The 23604-nt window shown below is 40.1% G+C and overlaps 1 protein-coding gene across 3 annotated transcripts in view; it reads left to right on the forward strand.

Annotated features, from left to right (window-relative positions):
- Positions 1-23604, forward strand: part of NTRK3 (neurotrophic receptor tyrosine kinase 3) — a 460883-nt gene that overhangs the window by 365841 nt on the left and 71438 nt on the right. For all 3 annotated transcript variants that reach the window (XM_087704304.1, XM_087704303.1, XM_087704306.1), the window contains 2 exons: positions 13925-14055; positions 23300-23472. In XM_087704304.1, the coding sequence (XP_087560430.1) occupies positions 13925-14055; positions 23300-23472 (304 nt within the window). The remainder of the gene's footprint in view (positions 1-13924; positions 14056-23299; positions 23473-23604) is intronic.

The following is a 23604-nucleotide window of genomic DNA, read 5'->3' on the forward strand; positions in this document are numbered from 1 at the left end:
ACAAAATCTAATCTGCAAACATCCAGATGAAGACTAGATGGCAGAAAAGAAGTGCAGAAAACTCTTTATTCAAGTAAAGCTCTAAATTGAAGCTGCCAACTTTCAAAATAGTCTATGTAGTTTAGACACCTCCATTCTCCTCCAGATTCTTTTAAAAAATAAGAAAGACAGACCACAGCATATATTGCCTCCTATTACTCATATGTACTCATATGGTTCACATAACCTTCTCCATTTTACATTTTTGGGTCCTTCTCTCTTCTCTCACAGATAGGTGATGTTCCAAATAGCTAAAGTATTATTGGTGAGAAGCAGAAATCTTCTATGCCTTGATTTCAGTCCTCTGATAAATAAGTAATTTGTCACTAGGCATACATTCTGTATGCAACATGTATATATAAACCAACCAACACACACACTCACACTCACACACACTCACACACATCCACACACAGATATAATAATATTGATAAAATAATAAATAAGCATGCGTGTATTTATACGGCACCCAGTTTTGATCATCGCATTACAAAAAAGATGTTGAAACTTTGGAAAAAATGCTAAGAAGAGCAACTAAGATTATTAAAGGGCCTGAAGACAAAAACGTATGAAGAACGGTTTTGAGGAATTGGATATGGGCAGTCTAGAGAAAAGAAGGTCTAGGGGTGACAGAATAGCAGTATTCCAGTTTTTGAAGGGCTGCCATGAAGAAGAGGGGGTCAACTTATTTTTCAAAGCACCAGAAGGCAAAACCAGTTGAACAACTTGCCTTCAGAGGTTATGGGTGTTCCATCACTGGAGGCTTTTAAGAAGAATCTGGACAGCTACTTGTCTAGAATGGTATAGGGTGTCCTGCTTGAGCAATGGGTTGGACTAGAAGATCTCCAAGGTCCTTTCCAGCTCTATTACAATTGATTGATTGATATAGAGCTCTAAACTGGGCAAATTGCAGCCAAATTTCAGAGCTCTGCATCTTACACAACCCATGGATGTCAACAATGCAGATGGCATTCTCAGTTTCTGAAGGTGAGTCCTCAACCCTCATGAGCTGTGATCCTGCTCTTAAAAGCTCTCAAACCTTTCAGCACTGAGCTTGATTGAGAATATCCATCTGCAATAGGATGCCAGAAGGTATCTGATTACTCCATTGTTAAAGCAGCATAGCTTGAAATTGGAGCACCCCATGGGGATCCCAGCAGGGAATCTCTCCCCCATTGCATCCATCCAGTCCACTGCTTTCTGATTCTGAAAAGAGAAGAGGAGAAAAAAGAAAGGGGGTGGTGGTGAAGTAAAGAGAGTAAAGGGGAATCGGGCAAACTCAACATTTTCCATTAAAAAAAATCACTGAAGACAGGCTGGAAGCAGTTGGGTTTAGGGGTTGCGGGATTTGAAAATGGCCATTGGGAGGAGGCGGATTAAATCACAGCCAGCAGATTTTGCTCTGAAGAGCAACCATATCTCTTTTTGACATCTTCCCTTCTTGGGGAGAGTGGATGGAATGTCAATCTTCCCTTCTTGGGGAGAGTGGATGGAATGTTAAAACAAACCAATCTATTTTCTCCTCCCAAGTGTGTGTGTGTGTCTGTGTGTTTGTGTGTGTATGTATGTGTGTGTGTATGTATGTCTGTATATATGTATGTATGTATATCCCTCTTCCCCTCCCTCTCTCTCTTTTTGTCTCTGTCACTCAATTTATCTCTATCAATCTCTCTCTCTCTCTCTCTCTCTCTCTCAATCACTCTCTTTCTCTGTCAATCTCTCTCTATGTCTCTCAATTTTTTTCTCTCTCTCCCTTTCTGCCCCCTCTCTCTAGCTCTCTTTCTCTCAATCTCTCTTTCTCAATCTTTCTCCCCCCTTCTCTCTCAATCATTCTCGCTCAATCTATCAGTATTTCTCTCTCTCTCTCTTTCTCTATCAATCTCTCTCTCTATGTCTCTCAATCTCTCTTGCCTCCTCCATTTCTGCCTCTCTCTCTCTAGCTCTCTTTCTCTCAATCTCTCTCTCTCAATCTTTCTCTCAATTTTTCTCGCTCCTCTCTCTAGCACTCTTTCTCTCATTCTCTCTCTCTCAATCTTTCTCTCGCCCTCTGTCTGTCTCAATCTCTCTCTCGCCCTCTGTCTGTCTCAATCTCTCTTGCTCAATCTTTCTCTCTCAATATTTCTCCCTCCTCTCTCTAGCACTCTTTCTCTCAATCTCTCTCTCTCAATCTTTCTCTTGCCCTCTGTCTGTCTCAATCTCTCTTTCTCAATCTTTCTCTCTCAATATTTCTCCCCTCTCTCAATCTCTCAATCTCAATCGAATGGTATGAATGTTGCGTTTTAATCATGTACTGTCTTATATGTAAAAGTCTGTTTTCCCCCCTCCTTGGATTGTGAGCTGCCCTGAGTCCCCCCAGGGAAAAGGGCGGCATACAAATAAACACAAATACAAAATCTTTCTCTCTCTCAATTTCTCTCTCTCAATCTCTCTCCCCCTCCCTCTCAATCACTTTCTATCTCTCTCTCTCTTTTTCTGTCTGTCTGTCTGTCTGTCTGTCTGTCTCTCTCTTTCTCTCTCTCTCTCTCTCTCTCTCTCTCTCTCTCTCTCTCTCTCTCTCTCTCTCTCTCTCTCTCTCTCTCTCTCTCTCTCTCTCTCTCTCTCTCTCTCCCCCATTAGCCTTCATTGCTGCTGATTCTGCTAGGCACGCAAAACTGGAGGGAGCAGCCAGGTTCCCAAAGGTGCTTTCCTCTGCTCAGATAAATTTGCTTCCAAATAATGTATAATTAAATGTGTGGTATCGAATTAATGTTGCAGCTGAAGTGCTTTGGCAGCATAGATTAAGGCAAGAGGCAGGGGAAGGTGGGCAGGTGGCAGATGGAAAAATCACTGCTCAATATAAAATTTCTTTTCCCCTCCCTTGCTCTCCTCTGCTCTTATTCCTGCAAAGCCTCCAATTCTCTCTAGCCTTTCTTTCCCACTAGGATTTGGGAATGTTCATGGAGTGCCCATTTCATACCAGCTATAAGGTTCCATAGTGGTGCTTTTCATCACTTGAAAACCAAACCGTGATGAATTTGTATAATCCATCAGAAGTGAGTTCTTTTAATTCTACTTCTCCTCAATTGTCAGAAGAAGAAAGTGAAGCCTGTTGGAGGAAAAAAAACCCAGAATTTTCAACCTTATGTCAACTGACTTCGCTTTAAAAAAAAAAGTCCAGCCTAGATTTTGACTCAATGGGATGCGGTGGCTCAGTGGGTAAGACACTGAGCTTGTCGATCAGAAAGGTTGGCAGTTCGGTGGTTCGAATCCCTAGTAATGGAGTTCGCTCCCGTTACTTGCTCCAGCTTCTGCCAACCTACCAGTTCGAAAGTATGTGCCTTTGGTGGGAAGATAACAGCGTTCCATGCACCTTTAGCATTTAGTCATGCCGGTCACATGACTACAGAGACGTCTTCAGACAGCGCTGGCTCTTTGGCTTAGAAACAGAGATGAGCACTGCCCCCTAGAGTTGGGAACGAAGAGCACATACGTGCAACGGGAACCTTTACCTTAGAATTTGATTCATTTTGGTCTGGTCCCAGCATACAAAACCCTTTAGTTCCATTGCCCTGGTTAATCTGATTGTTGTAAAGATGGTTAAACCTGTGGATTCCTGTGGCTGTTTTTGCTGGCAATTCATTGAAACCAAGGCTGCTTCTGGTAGATGAAATAGATGAGTTTCTAGCAGATCTGTTTATAATGAGATTAACGCAGCGTGTAATTTCCTTTCCCTCCTTGTAATATTTGACTCATGTTTTAAGGTTTCAAAGCAAACATGGAAATCCAGGCATGGCCCTATCTTTGAAAGTACCCAAGTACAGACTGTAATAAAAGTAATCCTCATCTTATACTGTACCTTTTCATTTAGTGACTGGCGATGACAGCACTGAAAAAATATGATTTGCAGCTGGTCCTCATATTTAAACTTCTTGCAGCATCCCCACAATCACTACATCATAAAACATGGCTTACGAACCACACTTGCTGGATCCATAGGTAAAGGTAAAGGTTCCCCTCACACATTTGTGCTAGTCATTCCTGACTCTAGGGACCATTTCAAAGCCGAAGAGCCAGCGCCGTCTGAAGTCTCTCCGTGGTCATATGGCCAGCATGACCAAAGGTGAACAGAATACTGTTCCCTTCCCACCAAAGGTGGTTCCTATTTTTCTACTTGCTTTCGAACTGCTAAGTTGGCAGAAGCTAGAACAAATAACAGGAGTTCACTCGGTTATGCGGTGCTAGGGATTTGAACCACCAAACCGCTAACCTTTCTGATCAGCAAGTTCAGTGTCTTAGCCACTGAGCCACCGTGTCCCTATTCTGGATCCATAAACCATTTTAAAACCAGAACTAAACAACATGTATTATGATACTCTCTCTCTCTGTCTCTGTCTCTCTGTCTCTGTCTCTCTGTCTCTCTGTCTCTGTCTCTGTCTCTCTGTCTCTGTCTCTGTCTCTGTCTCTCTGTCTCTGTCTCTGTCTCTCTGTCTCTGTCTGTCTGTCTGTCTGTCTGTCTGTCTCTCTCTCTCTCTCTCTGTGCATTAACATAGTACCCACAGACATCTTGATTATGCACTGCCACTGGATGGTGCCCAGGGACTGTAGAAACCAAATGTATATTTTTGGAAATTAAAAATGGTGAGCATCTCCTAACACTTGGCAGCTTCAAAGGAAGATTTAGCCCCCTCAGTGCATTAGACTGTCAATAATATTGTCACATTAGCCGTGCCCCTTCTGCCTTATAATGGATTCCTAGTGCAGCATGGCATCCTGAACAAATTATGTACAAGCATGCTTCATGAATACTGCCATTCTGAAAACATTTGAAGAAATGGTCACATTAGGAACTTAATCAGATTTTAATTGGAACACCCAATCTTCCGATCAGCTTTAGTGAAAGAAATCATCGGGGAATTGCAACCTTTCCAATTTTCTCATCATGATTTTTATAACTGGCCCATGGATTTAATGCCTGCACAGGCTTTAACCATGTGCCCATGTGATCCCTTTACGTTTTTCAGCTGACATATTTCATCTCACCATTGGGGTAGTTGGACGGCTGACATCTGAATTGCTAATAACGTGAAATCATCTGTATGATTCTGATATACCTTCAGAGACAGTTAGTTATATATCTTAATTACACAAGTGGCTGTGCATATTTGTGGATGTTGCATTTGATGTTCATCATTTGTGTGTGTGTGTGTGTTTGTGTGCACTTCATATTAGATTTATTGTTACAATTATTTAACCAAGAGATCCGTGAGTAATTTTAAGAATAAACAAATAAGGCTATTCCTTCCACTTTGTTTTAAAAATGGTTTTAAGAAAAATGTTAACCAAATACAAGAACGAAAGATGGAATTGAAACCTAGACCAAATCCAAGTCACTGAAAAAAGCATGATATTATTCTGGATCACCATACTTGCATGTAACTACAAGTAAAAAGAGTAATGTCCTGTCAGGGAGAATGATGGAGAGAAGCCATACAGTTCCATGAAACTTATTCAATATCTGTGGTTGAGCCAACAACATAGTGTAGCATGCAGAAGGCCAGCCACAATTTCCTCCATCACAAACAAGAGGTCATTGGTGGTACATCATAGGGACACCATCCAATGTCTACACTTTGCTGTGACACAAGGATAGATTGCATGCAATTGTGGTCCATCTTAAGAAGTCAAAACATGTAACGGGGCACTAACACAATGTTTGATGTTGTATGAGATGCCCACGTAAGAAATTGAGAAGCATGGAGACCCAGTGGTGTCCTTCCCGGGCAGAACACATCTTAACAAGAATCGCCATGGGATGTATTTTTGACTGGTTATTCTCTCAAGAGTAGAGAAGAAATATTCTTACCATTTTTCAAATGACCCCAGTTCATTCCAGAGGCAGACTGGAATTATGGAATGGAAATGTCCATTTAGGTCAGTAAACCCGACTCTTAGTCTAACATAGGCATGCAACTCAAAGATGTGTCATCTTCACCTGAAGCAACCTAGCCAAATGGAACTCCCCATCTTCTTCAACAATTAGCTCTAAAATTAAATTTCTTTTTTTATTGTTAGGAAGATGTCTTCTGTCCCCAGACAATATATGGATTGTATTGCCATTCCAACTGCATAGCTACTGGGTTACCTCTGCAGGGATGTTTCCCCACATTTCACTGGCTGTGGTTTGCCTCCCTGTTGTCTAGAATTATTTCAGGGATAGGCTTGTTGGTTGTTGTCAGTGTTCATTCCTGATCTGTAGAGGAGTTGCGGAGTACAGAAGGTGTAGGCAGAGAAGGCAGTTGGCAGATACCTTGTTAGAAAGGCCAACTGCGATCTGATAGAGCCAAACAAAAGTTGGCACAAGGTACCTGAAATCATTTTGGAATAACAACCAGCTGCTATTTATCGGGGGGGGGGGCTTTTCTGCACGTACCAAAAGGCTATAAAAGCTTTATGCAGATCAGCCTCTCTAGTGACCTTAAAACTTAGCCTCTTCAGTGGCAGAATTATTATTCACAAACGGAGAAAAAAGGACTTGTAGCGAAATGACGCAAGTTAGAATAATGACATTTGATTTTCATCTCTGATTCCCATCTCCCTGTTGGGGGTGGCGGAGGGCTTAGATTCCTGTTTCATTTGACATGCAGAACGATTCTTTGAATATTTCTCCATCTATAATTTTGGGAGTTTTGAAACTCTGCTGATATTTGTATGACCAGTGTTTGTTGGCATAAAGTGAACGATTTAGCCGAAATACCTGTTCTTCTTTTGCTGCCTCAATTGCATATTTTAATTTTTTTTAAGAACTGCAGAATTAGAGAGCTGTGGGTGGTGGTGTACAGTGTTTCAAGGCACCAGGCTAGAAATGGGGAGACTGTGAGTTCTAATCCAAACTTGGGCACGAAGCTAGCTGGATGACCCTGGGACACCATGGGACAGTCATTTTCTCTGACTGTTCGTAAGACAAACTACTATTGAAAATCCTGCCAAGAAAACAGCAGGAACAAATTCAGTCAATTGCCAGGAGTCAACATTGATTCGAGGGCATAAAAATATATATTTAAAAAATAAAAATAATTAATTTTCCTCTGGGCGCTAGGGATTCGAACCACCGAACTGCCGACCTTTCCGACTGATAAGCTCAGCATCTTAGCCACTGAGCCACCGTGTCCCTTAACCATGGATAAGCATGGGCAAAATTAGCCAACCTAAAAACTAATCCTGATCAGTTCAACAGTGAACAGATTATAGATGCGTGAAAACATCTGGGCAATTTGCTGAATATCCTGCTCCAAAATCAGCAGTGAAACACAGATTGTCTAACAAGATTTCAAGCAGGCTTAATACTAGCTGCCACTGAATTGCTAAATATTATTAATAATATCATTATTAGGGACCTTTCATTATGAATAAAAAGGTCAGTGGGACTTCTCTGAAGAAAGATTTCTTCCGAGATCCGTTGTTTTTGCAAACTGGGAACATCACTCTTTGCAAACAAGCGAAGATGTCTAGACTTGGTAGCTTTTATGCCAACCCATAATCTTCTAATTAGCAGGCTTAATTGTTTAAGAGCCATTTAAATGGCTTGTGTTTCCAATGCTTTGAAATAGACGGATGGATAGATACCCCTGTTTCCCTGAAAATAAGACCTCCCTGGATAATAAACCCAATCGGGCTTTTGAGCGCAGGCACTAAAATAAGCCCTCCCTGAAAATATTGCAACAAAGCAGCAACCATGAGGTGACCACGCTCTCCACCTCTTGCATCTCAAAAATAATAGGACCTCCCTGAAAATAAGCCCAAGCATTTATTTCAGGGGTCAAAAGAAAATAAGACCCTGTCTTATTTTGGGGGAAAACGCAGTAGCTAAATAGATCACCCTGTTTTGGTGTACATGCATTTTTTTCCCCCTCAGATGAAAAGCTTTATTCATTTTCATTCAATTTGTGTTCTGTTTTTATTTTCTGAATATTGTTTTTCTGGGCATTTCGAGGAAGCTGACCTTTTCTTGTTCTTGTTTTGTTCCCTCTACCTAGGGATGTTATTGTCATTGCTTGTAATTAAGACAAAATCAGCCCATTTCTCAAAGAGGAAGCAACCATACGTGAATAATCCATGTGTGTGTGTGATTATGTGTGTGTTTTCTTTTTTTCTTTAACTAAAGCTGCTCAGGAAAGTTGTTTCTCAGTCATCTGATAGGTCTTTCTCAACAATGTCATGTCAACCATTCAGTTGTTTCCAACCCTTGGCCACTCTATGAATCAGCATTCTCCATGCCCCTGTCTCACCCGACTTCCTTCAGAACAGTCCTAGTTACCCTGGTGTCATCCTTTGTAGGTAGTCCTCGACCTACGACCACAGTTGAGCCCAGGTTTATATTGCTAAGTGAGAAATTTATTAAGTGAGTTTTGTCCCACTTTATGACTTGTCTTGCGATGTTAGGTACATCTGACTTCCCATTGGACTTTGCTTGTCAGAAGGTCACACAGGAAGATGAACCCTGGACACTGCAACTGTCATAAATATGAATCACTTGTCAAGTATTCCAATATAAGTCACGCGACCATGGGGATGCTGCAACTGTCATAAGTGTGAACAATAGCAATTGCCATAGCACTTAGACTTATATACCGCTTTACAGCCCTCTCCACAGCACTTTACAGAGTCAGCATCTTGTCCCCAACAATCATGGTCCTCATTTTATCCATCTCGGAAGGATGGAAGGCTGAGTCAACCTTAATCTGGTGAGATCTGAACTGCCAAAAATGCAGGCAGCAGAAGTAGCCTGCAGTACTGCCCTCTAACCACTGGGTACCATGGCTCAGGCAAAATGATCATAACTCACCACCTCCTTTTTCTGCTGATTGACTTTTTGAGTGAGTCAGTTCTTATGACGTGACCAAAGTAGGACAGCCTCTGTTTAGCAATTTTGACTTTAAGTGATATTTTGGGTGATATTTTGCCATATGGAGTAGATGTTTGCAATTCCTTAAATGCAGTTGCGATGCTGCATTTCACCTCAGGACTGTTGCCACCACCCACAATTGCAATGTGATTCTAGGATTCTAGGAAAAGGATATCCTCGATTTAAGAAATTTCTGAAGTGTGCTCTATGCATAACCCTGATCCTCCCAAGCATCTTCAGATCTGAAGTCTTGCACAATCTTCCTATCTACCTGTTTAAGCAATAGCTATCAAGGCATATAGTGTTACATAAATCAGCGGTCACCAACTGGTGGTCCATGGACCACTGGTAGTCCGTGAGAAAAAATTGGTGATCTGCAGAAAATTTATTTGCATTTTTTATATTGCACTAAAACAGGGGTCTTCGGTGAGGTGCTTCAGATCTAATTTGAACTGAGCCAGCTGTTTTGCCAACTCTGGTGGCTGCTTAGCTCCAACAACTGCTTCCTGTTGGGGCCCTAAATAGCCTGGGCATACAAGTGACGAGTGGCTGGGAGGGGAGGGGCAAGTAGAGGCCAGCAAGGTGCCCCTTGACGTAAGTGACATCAAGTTGGCCACACCAACCCAGTCACATGACCACCTAGCGACGCCCACCCAGCCAGTCATTAGGCAGATCATATTAGTGGTCCATGGGATTTAAAATTATGAATTTAGTGGTCTCTGAGGTCCAAAGGTTTGGGGACCCCCAGTATAAATAACACACAGCTGCTGATATTAATAAACACTTGATAGATTGATGGACACGTGAATAACATTATAACCTTGATGCACCAAGGCCAGCCTGCAGGACACTGTTTCCTACAGGTACATTTTGAAGGAATTTAAGGGAAGTCAGCACCTGGTGATAAACCAATCATTACCCATTCTCCTTTTTTGTCTTCCATGGATTCTCATCGGGAATCCAATAACCTATCTGATAAAATGAACTGCGCTCTGTTACAGCTTTTGTGGTAGTAAATCAGTTAGTCATTAAACTTTGGCTAGTTATTGTTAAAAAATATTAATCATTTTTAGCTTTCTCAAATGATGGCTTTGAATGAGCAACTTTTTTTAAAAAAAATAATTCCTTTTCTCTAGCTGCTTATAAAAATGTAAGATGCTAGCCTCATCTTACAAAGTATTTCTGCCAAACAGAATGACTTCCTTCCAGAGTGATTTTGACACAACAATCACCTAAATATCAAGGTGTCAAAATAGAATTTTATTTTGTGGGCAAAATTTCTTATAATTATTAGTCTAGCAAGCTGTATATAATAAGGAGGCTATGCTATATCAAGGACTAAATCTTATTTAATTCATTGCAGTTTACTTAAAGAGGACATGCATAGGATTGCAATGTCAATCAGTTAAGACTATACATATTTAACCTGAAAGTGAGCTTTTCAAATGAAGTGTCATCTATTTAGTAAATGGGTATTTTATTATCTAGTGAGAGGGAAATGTGAGAAGTGATGTTAATTAGATTGACTGCAACAATTATTTGTATCAATGCTGAAAATGACTGAAACTTCAGGGGGAAAACCAGTGTATAATGTGATATGCAATTCATACCTAAAAGCCTGTTGATAAGACTTCTTTATTGAGTCTTTTATTATCTGCTGCCCCAATTTTTTTTAACAAAAGAACTGAATCTAAAGTGATTCCCAAACCATTTTTAACTCTATCAGTGTTAAATGGGTGTTATTAACTTAATTTTGGGGAAGGGCACCTTAAATAAACACAGGTTATCAGTACTTAGGAGCCAAGGACCTGGTAGCAGAAGGAAACCACAGACAATGGCTTAATTGCCAGCCAACAACACATCAATCACACACAACCAGGTACCATATAACATTGTACATAGAATAGCCCAAAGGACACATTCCAATAGAGAGAAGTTAGTTAGTTAGTTAGTTTGTTTGTTTGTCTGTCTGTCTGTCTGTCTGTCTGTCTGTCTGTCTGTCTGTCTGTCGTCTCTCTTTATCTATCTATCTATCTATCTATCTATCTATCTATCTATCTATCTATCTATCCTATCTATCCTATCTATCTATCTATCTATCTATCTATCTATCTATCTATCTATCTATCTATCTATCTATCTATCTATCTATCTATCTATCTATCTATCTAGCAAGCTAGCTAGCTAGCTAGCTAGCTAGCTAGCTAGCTACAGTATCTATCTATTTTGTCAAAATATACAAGATAACAGGTATAAGTATAAACATGGGCATGAACAAAGGAAATGAGTAGGGCAGTAGGACAGGGACAGTAGACACGCTGGTGCACTTATGCATACCCCCTTATGGACCTCTTAGGAATGGGGTGAGATCCACGGTGAACAGTTTGAGATGGAAGCTGTGAGGGTTTGAGGATGTAACAATGGAGTCAGGTAGATCATTCCAGGCATTGACCACTCTGTTGCTGAAGTCGTATTTTCTGCAATTGAGCTTGGAGTTTGGTTTACCTTGGGTTTGCATCTATTGTTTGCTCAGGTATTATTGTGGTTGAAGATGAAGTCATCATTGACAGGTAGGACACTGTAGCAGACAATTTTGTGTACTTAGTTCCAGGTTGTCCAAGCCCAAAATTTTGAGCCGGCTGGCATAAGGTATTCTATTGTGAGCAGAGGAGTGTAGTTCTCTTTTCGTGAAATACCTCTGGACCCCTCAATTTTATTAATGTCCGATATACAGTATGGATTTCAGGCAGACGAGCTGTATTCGAGAATTGCTGTAGCAAAGGTTTTGTATGGCCTAGTTTGCAGTACTATGTTACCGGAGAAGAAGCTTCACAAAGTTAGGTTAACAACTCTTAATGCCTTTTTGGCAATGCGGTTACAGCGAGCTCTGGGGCTTAGATTGTTTGAGGTGACTACTCCTAGGTCCTTGACAGAGTGAAGGTCATCTACAAGGTTGTTTCCACCCACCTTGTTCCCTGAAAATGGGCTCCAGCATGATTCTGAAAGTTCAGAAGACTAAACCTCCGGGCCTAGTGACCAACTCAGATTGGATCTTGGAACATTCTCCTGGGACATGTATATTTGCCTTCATTTGTTAAAAAAAAACAACAACCCACAATCCACTCTTACAAATTGCTTCCATTCCAGATATTTTCTCTTCGTTGCACTTTCATAACAGTCCATGGTGGTTATATGTCTCTTAGCCAGTAATAGGTATATTCCTGTTTGGAAATTATGTTCGGTAGATTTAGCTATTTTCTCATATCGGAATGGAAATAGTTTGAAAATAGTTTTCCATTCTGATGACCTCATTTCCAAAACATAGATAGATTCCATTGCATGGTCAATGAAATGTCGGGAAGATAGTGAGATTATAACACCTTCCCCTTCCCAACCCCCCCTATGAAATTGTGTTTCACAGTCTCCCAGCTTTTCTCCATCTGCCTTCATGGTGGCAGCGATTGTAATAAGGAAATTATATCTGAATTGTTTGAGTTTCTTTACCCCCAAAATGTTAATTCCTGCATGATGGAACTATTGTGAACCAGGGAAATGTTGTGTTGCCATTCTCCTTGGAATATATGCAGTGGTGGGATTCAGTCAGTTCACACCTATTGGAAGTTTTTGTAGTTTTTTTTGTAGTTTTATTAGAATTTGTAGGCCGCCCTTTTCCCTGAGGGGACTCAGGGCGGCTCACATAAAACTGGGAAGGGGGGAACACAAACATCAAGATAGAAGACATATAATAAAATAGTAGGCAACATACATTCATCATTCGGGAGGGGTAACTATCCTTATCCCCAGGCCTGACGGGCGAGCCAGTTCTTCAAGGCTATGCGGAAGGCTTGGACGGTGGAAGAACCAGTTGTTAACTTTCTAAGCAGTTTGGAGAACCGTTTGTTGGAAGAAATCTCCTTTTGTTTTCCCCCCACTTTACAGGGCTAATCCTGTAAGGAAGGCAGGAAGGAAACATTCTGGTGTTGTTTCTACCCTAATCTTTATTGCCCTGCTTACAGAAATTGCCTCTCCGGTTAACCCTTATTACATTGTAACAACTAAGGTGAAGCGCCCATCGACCTGAATGATGTTCAGTTGGCCACGCCCACCCAGTGACACAACCACCAAGCCCCCACCTACCCAGCTTGTCATTAGGGCAGAGAACCAGTTGTTAAATTCTTTGAATCCCACCACTGAATATATGTCCCAAGTGTTTTTTGACCTAAAATGTAATTCCACCTTCCCCCACACAAAAAAATAACTGATTTGTTTCCAGAAGAAATAGATAGCATTGATTTCAGTGCATACATGTTTTTTTGTTAAATGCAACAATAATTTGATAAATATTATATAGAAGCAAATTCATATTCTAGGTTTGTCTGAAATATAATTGTCTGTTGCAAAACTAAGTAAATGGGGAGAGAGGAGATAATTTTGGAAAGAGAACCATCATTTAAATGGTAGAAAAAAACATGAGGCAAGGCACTCATCCACCATCTCTTTGAGCAAAAAGATACCTTGCAAAGCTTCTGAAGGCAGACAGCACTTCTTAACAAGGAGAAATGTTCTAAACTCCTGCTGCCTTCTCAAGAATGATGGATTTTTGGCCCCAGAGTGGGATGAGAATGGAGATTTTGCAATATCCTTCCCCCAGGAGTGGGGAGGGAATGGGGATTTTGCAGTATCCTTCTCCTGCCACACCCACCAAGCCACATCCACAGAACCGGTAGTAAAAAAAAATGAATTTCACCACTGCCCCAAAGGTGTTTTTTCAAAAGGCAACTGGACCAAAGAAGCTTCTTGGATGAGAAATGAAATCTCTTCAAGGAAAAACAAAGTCCAGTTGTCTTCTGGAAGAAGCACCTTTGGGCCAGACTGAGAATCTCCATAAACTTTTGCAAATTGGGAACCTGTTCTAAGGTGATTAAGAAGAACAAACTGTCAACTGTTGTTTGCATTAACATTAATTCATCCTTGCCTCCTCTCCTGCTCTTTGTCCTTTTGCAGATGTCCAGTATATTAAGAGAAGAGACATCATCCTTAAAAGAGAACTGGGCGAAGGTGCTTTTGGGAAGGTCTTCCTGGCTGAGTGCTACAACCTCAGCCCCACCAAGGACAAGATGCTAGTAGCTGTGAAGGTAAAAACATGAGGGGAAACGTCTACACTTAGCTGCCAGAGACAACATCTCACATGAAGTTCTTGCTATGGTGGCCTTTGAAAGTAACCCAGCAGCATCAGTCACTGCAGAATGCTCATGTCTAGTTTTCTGACAAGGGTAGACCACTTGGTGGTGCTAGGTAGAGGAGCTCTACATTTATTCCTAGCATTTCTCATTCAAGTTGATAAAAGGAATTTGCTTTTCAAAAACAAAGGGAATTTCAGGGAAATGAATGGAATGTTGTGTCCTTCAACTTAGGGACCTGATGGGTATCTACCTGTGTCTTGTATTTCACTTTATAATTTTTTTCTCATTTGATTGGTACCCTGTTTCCCCGAAAATAAGACCTCCCTGGATAACAAGCCCAATCAGACTTTTGAGCGCCTGTGCTGAAATAAGCCCTCCCCAAAGATATTGCAACACAGCAGCAGCCATGAGGTGACCACAATCACTGCCTCTTGCACCTCAAAAATAATAAGATCTTCTGCTTGAGTAGGGGGTTGGACTAGAAGACCTTCAAGTTTCCTTCCAGCGCTATTCTGATTGATTGATCCTAATCTTTTTTTAAAAAATAGCAAATGGTTTTAATCTAGCTCTAGTAGTAGAAAATATATCTATTTGTCTGGATGGGGTGAAAATAAAGTATATTGGCAAAATAATAGAGTTCTGTTGCTCTGAGGGCTTCATGTTAACATCAGGAAGATAGTAGAGAGCTAAAAATAATCAGGATTCTAGGATGAAGACAGATGTTTTTTTCGGTGTGTGCAGCATACGGTCATCTATCTAAATATTTTTGGTCAGCTTCTTCCCTGATAGAAAAAAAAATGAAATGAAATGAAATTATGTGATGCCTTGAAGATATGGTGGTAAAATGTAAGATATGAAATGTGTTCTTTTTTAAAAACATATTTTCTATTTTGGAAGAAAAAAAAAACCCAACTTTTAAGAGCTGTTTCATAGCACGGCATGATAAATTTTGAGTTACTTAGATGTAACTGGACTTTCTTTTGGATTCTTCTACAATGGATCAAGATTTTTAAATTGACTGAATTGGAAAAGTCCTCCACTGAAGTTTAAAAACATTTTGTAAAGTTTCTTCCAAACTGTATTTCTATAGCAAATGTAGAGTAAAGTAAATGTAGAAGTTTGTTTTTTTTTTTTAATGAAGGAAAGAGGTAATTTCTTAATTGGTCATTCTAATGAAATCATGATAGCAAACTGCTATTATTACTACTTTAGTTCTTGATTTACTTCTTCATACTTTCAGCCCAAAATGAATACTTGTGTCAGATTATATTATAACAAATATGCAACTAAACCTCTTTTAAAGCAATGGAAACATCTTTTGATGGCGTCCAACCAACAATAACTAAGGTCCTGAAGAATATGATCTTAAATGCTTAAAATGCTTATAGACCCAACAGAACAAAAACATCAAAACGATTGCAGTGTAGATACTAACATGATATATGTAAAGTGGATGATCCACATTGTAGCTCAATTCAGCAATAAAGCACTCAGAGAAAATGCTCAGACTTGCATTATAATCAGTGCCCTTGAACACTTTTTACAAAAGAAATATGCTTTTATAGATTTCCAAAAGCCAGGAGTAGCAGAAAACACAATGAGATTTCTTGACCCAGGATTTGTATTGTGAACAGAAGGCCTAGGGGTTGACATGATAGCAGTCTTCCAGTCCTTCAAAGACTGTCACAGAGAAGGGGGAATCAACCTATTCTCCAAAACAACTGAGAGTAGAACCAGAAGCAATGGATGGAAGATCATTAAAGAGAGACCCAACTTGAAAATATTTCCTGACAGTGAGAACAATTAATCAGTAGAACAACTTACCTCTGAAAGTTGTGTGTGCTTCATCATTGGAGGTTTTCAAGAATAGAATAGAATAGAATAGAATAGAATAGAATAGAATAGAATAGAATAGAATAGGATGGGATGGGATGGGATGGGATGGGATAGAATATTTATTGGCCAAGTGTGATTGGACACACAAGGAATTTGTCTTTGGTGCATATGCTCTCAGTGTACATAAGGAGAATAAAATACATTCATCAAGAATCATAAGATGCAACACTTAGTGATAGTCAAGGTTACTAATAAGCTATCAAATCATACTAGTAAACAAATAAACAATATAAATTGAAAGATACAAGCAACATGGTTATAGTCATAAGTGGGAAGAGATAGATACTAGGAAGGAAGATAATGATAGTAATACAGTCTTAGTAAATTATTTGACAGTGTTGTGGGAGAGGGTTTAGCAGAGTGATGGCGTTCAGGAAAAAAAACCTGTCCTTCTGTCTAGTTGTTTTGCTGTGCAATGCTATAGTAGCGTTTTGAGTGCAGAAGTTGAAACAATTTATGTCCAGGATGTGAAGGGTCTGTAGATATTTTCAAAGCCCTCTTTTTGACTCCTGCAGTATACAGGTCCTCAATGGAAGACAGGTTGGTAGCCATTGTTTTTCCTGAAGTTCTAATTATCCATTGACGTCTGTGTCTATTGCAGAGCCAAACCAGACAGTTATGGAGGTGCTGATGACAGACTCAATAAGTCATCTGTAGAACTGAATCAGCAGTTCTTGGGCAGTTTGAGCTTTCTATGTGCTTTTTGAGGATGTTTTTGATGTTAGGTGACTGTTGTGATTCAGCAGCAGCTTGCTGTGAATTGCGTCGGGATGCAGGAATAATGAGCAGCTGTTGCTCGTTAGGGTCGTCTTCTGCAGATGGTGCCACGCCTTAGTTGCAGAAGTCTATGTTCGTCGTGTGTGGTTCATTGTTTCGAGATTCAAAGAGGCACTTGGATAAGTGATTTGCTTTCTGTAAACCTGGTTTGCTGTAAGAGCTTTTTGTTTTTGCTTTTGCTGTGTAGCGTTTTGCCAGATACTTTATCTACGTTTATTTTTGGGCTCGCAGCCAGTTTGAGCCAGGACTGATAAAGATATTTCCTTTGAAGTTCTGTCTGACTGTCATTTGTGAATGAGCGAAGGGGGTGGGTCAGAACAGGTGACCATTTTAAGTCTTGAGATATGATGGAACCTAGGAACTTGAAGGTCTCTACTGTTGATACTGTACAGCTACTTGGGCAGGAGACAATCCCAAAGCAACCTTTTATTGGAAAGCCAAATTCTGAGATTTGTCCCCGCAAAATACATTTTCTGTATACTCCTAGAGGTCTCTCTATTAGCAGTGTTCCAATATCGAAGGGGCTGACACAAAGAAGAGAGGGTCAACCTATTCTCCCAAGCACTAGAAGGAAGAATAAGAAGCAATTTATGGAAACTAAACAAGGAGAGACTCAACCTAGAACTAAGGAGAAATTTCCCAACAGTGTGGACAATTAATCAGTGAAATGACTTACCTCGAGAAGTTGTGTGTTCTCTATCATTGCAGGTTTATAAGAAGAGATTGGACAACTGTTTTGTCTGAAATGGTGTAGGTTTTCATGCCTGAGAAGGAAGTTGGACTAAAAGATCTCTAAGGTTCTTTTCAACTCTGTTATTCTGTTATTACTGAGCAAATTGACATTAAGCAGTAATCTTACACATTGATATTAATCAGTGATCTTCAGTCCATTGACCAGATGGCCAATGGGGGACTCAGAGTAGAATATAGAATATAGAGTAACAGAGCGTGAAGGGGCCTTGGAGGTCTTCGAGTCCAACCCACTGCTTAGACCACTGCCTATACCACTTCAGACAAATGGTTATCCAACATCTTAAAAACGTCCAGTGTTGGAGCATCCACAACTTCTGGAGGCAAGTTGTTCCACTGATTAATTGTTCTAACTGTCAGGAAATTTCTCCTTAGTTCTAAGTTGCTTCTCTCCTTGATTTGTTTCCACCCATTGCTTTTTGTCCTGCCCTCAGGTGCTTTGGAGAATAGCTTGACTGCCTCTTCTTTGTAGCAACAGCTGAGATATCAGAACACTGCGATCATGTCTCCCCTAGTCCTTCTTTTCATTAAACTAGACATACCCAATTCCAGCAACCGTTCTTCATATGTTTTAGCCTTCAGTCCCCTAATCCTCTTTGTTGCTCTTCTCTGCACTCTTTCTAGAGTCTCCACATCTTTTTTTACATTGTGGGAACCGAAAATGAATGCAGTATTCAAGCTGTGGTCTTACTAATTTATTCCAGGGCTACAGGAATTATTGCAATCTTGCATATCTCTAACATTTTTCTTGTTGCTACTCTTCCCCATTTTGTTTTGTTTTTTAAGTGTGGCCTTACCAAGGCATTATGAAGTGGTATTAACACTTCATGTGATCTTGATTCTATCCCTCTGTTTATGCAGCCTAGAACTGTGTTGGCTTTTTTTGGCAACTGCTGCACACTACTAGCTCATATTTAAATGGTTGTCCACTAGGACTCCAAGATCACAGTTACTACTATTGAGCAAGGTACCACACATACTGTGCATTTTGTTTCTCTTGCCTAAATGTAGAACCTTACTTTTTTCACTACTGAATTTCATTTTGTTAGATAGCGCCCAATGTTCAGGTCTGTCAGGGTCCTTCTGTATCTTTCAAGTAAGTCCTGCCAATCACAAAACTTGTACCTGGTGCTTTTGTTTGCTGCATTCAAATTGTCTTTAAAAAAAATAAAATAAAAAATAAAGGGGATATGGAAACCTAGCAGGCGGCTTTTAAGGAGCTCATAGATTCATTGGTATAAACATGCCTCTCATTGCCTAAGCCACAGGAATCTGAAGGTATCCAATTTGTGTTGAGCTCTGTTGGATTCCTTTAGTTTATCAGAAGAGTTGTGAGGGAACAGGTATTCTTTTAAGCTCCCTGAATCTATGACATTGATGATTTAAAAGGTTTGAGTCAGTTGGAGACATCCCATTTGAAATTTCAGATGAAAACTCATGCGAGTGAATTTTTCCATATTTAAATAAGAGCATGCCAGACATAGAAACGCAGAAAATCAAGGACAATTTTTCTTGCCCCTCATCCTCTCTTAAACTGTACAGATGATATTTGCTATAAAACAACAACAACCACATGCCTATGATTTAATATTCAATAGCTTCAACTCTGGTTCAATGACTGACATCTGTTATGCATATCCTATGGGGAATAAAAATGCTAAATAAATATAATTATGTACTCCCAGTTTATCGGATAGGGGTGATAAAATCTGAAAAGCCTTGCCTATGGATAACAAAATAGGTCTGGAGTCTCAATTTTGACTTTAGCATTCATAACTAATTCCGAGAACAAATTGTTTCATCTTTAGTTCAAAACTCCCATGAGGAAATATACAGAATTCAGGCACACCGGCCCCAGAAACAATTCTATACATGCACTAGACAAAATTACCTAATCATAGCAAACCAGAATTTGGTTGAGAAGCCACTTTCAATACAAATGGGAGATAGATTCTCCCGGGAAATTATTATGAAGCACAAAGGATGGAAACAAGGCTTTGGAAATTATGAAGAGTGAATGCCTTGCTTTTATGACTGCAGTTTTTTTTTTCAAGTATCCATAATTCCCATCCACCCATATGGGGGAAAAAAAACCTTTACCTTGAGCACATCCATCTTTAGAATAAAGGCAGCAAAATCAGTTTCTTCAAAATAAAAGGCTGCACTGGTTCGGAAGAGCCATAATAATGAGATATGGAGTCTTTGCCTTTGAGGTCATAAGATTTGGATTCTTACTGGGTTAGAAATAAGTGGAAGCTATTACCGTTGAGGTTATTTAGTTCTCTCTCTGTTTCTGTCTCTCTCTGTCTCTCTCTCTCTCTCTCACTCACACACACACTCAATTGAAAAACAGACAAAGAAACAAAAAGTCTAGAGAAATTTCAAGTGTGATGAGTTGAGAACTGGTATCCAGATAAATTCATTCATAATTGCTGGCATTGTTCTTGTTTCTGTAATGCATTAACCCCATAATTCCCCATTTTTTTCCTCAACCTTTCATTTAGGCACTAGTTTCATTAGATATATCATCTAATAGATGCCGTTAGCAATCTGATTCTACTCTAGATATGAAAAACAGAAGAGAATATGTGTAGCTCAGGGTGGAATTGTGGGGTGGTCGGTGCTCTCTCAGCTTGGTGGTTTTCTTGCAGGTATTTCATCAGTGCACTGATGATGTTACCTAGTTGGGCAATAAAGCATCCGCAATAAAGCAACCAAGCTCATAAATCACCAACAATCCCATAAATGTGAAAAAGCTAACCAAAGAAATCCCACTGATTTTCCCTAGTAGATTTCCTAGTAGATATCATAAAGGATGACTCAAAGATGGATCTTAGAGACTTTCTCCTTAATACTTGCTCCAAATTATTGTGTTTTGTTTTTAAAAAAGGAAAAAAAAACTGATCCCACTCTTGAGACATACAAGAATCAATCCAATTGAAAAGCATCATTCCCTTATAGTCTTTAGAGATTCTCAGTCATCCTGGTCATGGTTGTTTCAAAAACTGCAGACTATGGGGACTAGGAGGACTACTTAGGTGACTCTGAGGACCCAGATAAACTTCCAAGTGTGTCAACGATCTGCTAAAAGGATGCAGATGACCAGGTATCTGCAAGGAATATAAATCCTTCGATTCCCCACCATCCAGTTAGAGCTGAAGAAGCTTCTTGGATGAGAAGTGAAATGCCTTCAAAGGAAAAAAAAACAAGAAAGTCCAGTTGCCTTCTGAAAAAGCACCTTTGGGTCATTCTCTGATCACGTTATGCTTGTGTTCCTTCACAATGTCTTGAGTACATTGCCTGAGAATAATAGCAATAGCAATAGCAGTTAGACTTATATACCGCTTCATAGGGCTTTCAGCCTTCTCTAAGCGGTTTACAGAGTCAGCATATTGCCCCCAACAACAATCCGGGTTCTCATTTTACCCACCTCGGAAGGATGGAAAGCTGAGTCAACCCTGAGCCGGTGAGATTTGAACAGCCAAACTGCAGAACTGCAGTCAGCTGAAGTAGCCTGCAGTGCTGCATTTAACCACTGTGCCACCTCGGCACAGTGCATGGATCCCATGAATGTCATGGAAACTGTGTGTCCCCCGTGCAAAGAAATCGTGCACCCTGTTAAAAAGTCAAGGCAACATTCCCTTGCTTAAGGCAGGGATGGAGAAACTGCATCTTTCTTAATGCATGTTGCACGTGACGCTTCATCTCATTTTTTTGGTCTCTCCCTTGCTGCTCAGCTTAAGCAGCAAAATGAGGCAATTTTGGCAGCCCGATTGCAAACTCTTTGCGGGGGGGAAAGGATTAAGGTTGGGGACGGAAGTGACTTGCCTCCTAGAGGCTGCGTATTCCAAAATGACGCTTAATGCAAGATGGATTCATGTTACATTATTTCTCAAAGACAAAAGCTTACAACAACTTAAAGACTAGTGAAATCTGTATCTGAAATTCTCATTTTCCTAAGCAAGTTTTCCGCACTGATTTGATCTCTTATCTGGACTGGCAGAGGAGAAACTTGATTTTATATCCCAATTTCATCTTGGGATCAGGATCTCTGGGAAATGTAATTTTCTAGGACTCCTTAATTGAACTCCTCAAAGGTATTCTGTCATTGGTCCCTCTGCTGAGCCAATAGCTGTCTATTTTAATTCATCCCAACATGCTTCTGAGTAATAAAGAACCTGGGATGTGAAATCATTATCCTTGACAACTTGTCTAGAACAAAGCAGAGAAGGCTCTGGTGACACATTAAAGTCACATGCATTCTTTATCCAATGAGTGTTTATCATGTATAATTCACTACATCGGGTTGCTTGGTTTATAATGTGAAGGTATTTTGTTGCTTTTGCCTTAGCTAACTAATCTAGAACATAGCCAAGGAATCACCTGTGACAGCCAAGATCACATTGTGGTCGGGCACAAGGTTTTCACGTGAATGTGGCCAGCTTATTTCTTTTTAAATTATGAGAAGAAGCATAGCACAGTGACATAACCCATACCTTGAATGGAATGGAATGGAAAAGACATCAAGTTCAATCTTAGATATTGTGGAATGAGCTGCCTCCTGAGATCCGGGCCCTACCCACTCTCATGGCCTTTCGCAAAGCCATTAAAACCTGGCTTTTCCGGCAGGCTTGGGGCTGTTGACCCCTTGATTGAGGTCCAGCCCCCTCCTGATTGGGTGTTTGTTGTGTTCCCTTTTAAACCTTGTTGCGTCCAATTGTTTTTAATAATTCTTTTTATTTATTTTTTCATTTCTGTAAGCCGCCCGGAGTCCTCCGGGATTGGGCGGCATAGACATTTAATAAATGAAATTAAATGAGATATTTCCACACAGCATTGAATGTCTTTTGGAAGCATCTGGTAGTTGATCTCAGCTTCCCATATCCCAAAGTGTTCATCTGTTTTTGCTCCATGAACAACGGTTAACTTCATATAACCCAAGATATGGTTAGCAAAATAGAATAGGAAGGAACATTCTTGTGTTTGCATAACTTCTTATCTCCAAGCAAATAAAATGTACACAATGATTTGTTTCATATAACATACTAAGACATTGGCTGGGTTCTGATAATATACTGACTCATTGGACGGAATCTTTTCCAAATTCACCAACTTGCAACTTCATGAACACATTCATGCAGATTTCTTGGCAACAATGTCAACGTAGTTTGCCATTATTTGGAGGGTGGAGGTGTTAAAAAAACCTTTACCTTATGTCCTTAGCATTTCCTGATGGTTTAGATTGGACAAGAAGCAATGGATGGAAACTAAACAAGGAGAGAAGCAACTTAGAACTAAGGAGAAATTTCCTGACACTGAGAACAATTAATCAGTGGAACAACGTCCCTCCAGAAGTTGTGAATGCTCCACCACTGGACGATTTTATGAAGATGTTGGATCACCATTTGTCTGAAGTGGTGTAGGGTTTCCTGCCTAAGCAGGGGGTTGGACTAGAAGACCTCCAAGGTCCCTTCCAACTCCTCTTCTCCTCTCCTCTCCTCTATTCTATTCTATTCTTATTCCCTCAAAAGTACTAAATAGAGCTGGCCCTGCTTAGTTTTCACTCTAAACAATATTCAGAACTCACATTTTAATCTAATGTGGCACACTGTATAAACCAATTCTAATTCTTTTTAAAATCTGTCTAGAATGATATGGGGAGAGTTATAGACAATAAGTTGAGAAGAAGTTGTAAGGAAAGTTATTTTTCATGACTTTCACCATCTTGCCTGTCCATCCATCCATCCTTCTGGTTTCTTTTTTTTTTTTTTAGGCTCTCAAGGACCCAACTTTGGCTGCTCGAAAGGACTTCCAGAGGGAGGCAGAGCTGCTCACCAACCTGCAGCATGACCATATTGTGAAATTCTATGGTGTCTGTGGTGACGGAGATCCACTCATCATGGTCTTTGAATATATGAAGCACGGGGACTTGAATAAGTTTCTGAGGTAAGGGTTAAATATACTATGAGTTGTAAAAAGAGAAGAATGGAAACTGATATGAGGGATAGGGCATGACTGCAAATATCTTGACTTCATCAAACTGCATGTGATTAGTCTTTGAATATATGAAGCACGGAG

The sequence above is a fragment of the Thamnophis sirtalis genome, unplaced genomic scaffold, assembly GCF_051295495.1.
Source record: "Thamnophis sirtalis isolate CommonGarterSnake01/CBP01778 unplaced genomic scaffold, rThaSir2_p1.2 scaffold_2, whole genome shotgun sequence".
Taxonomy (NCBI): Eukaryota; Metazoa; Chordata; class Lepidosauria; order Squamata; family Natricidae; genus Thamnophis; species Thamnophis sirtalis.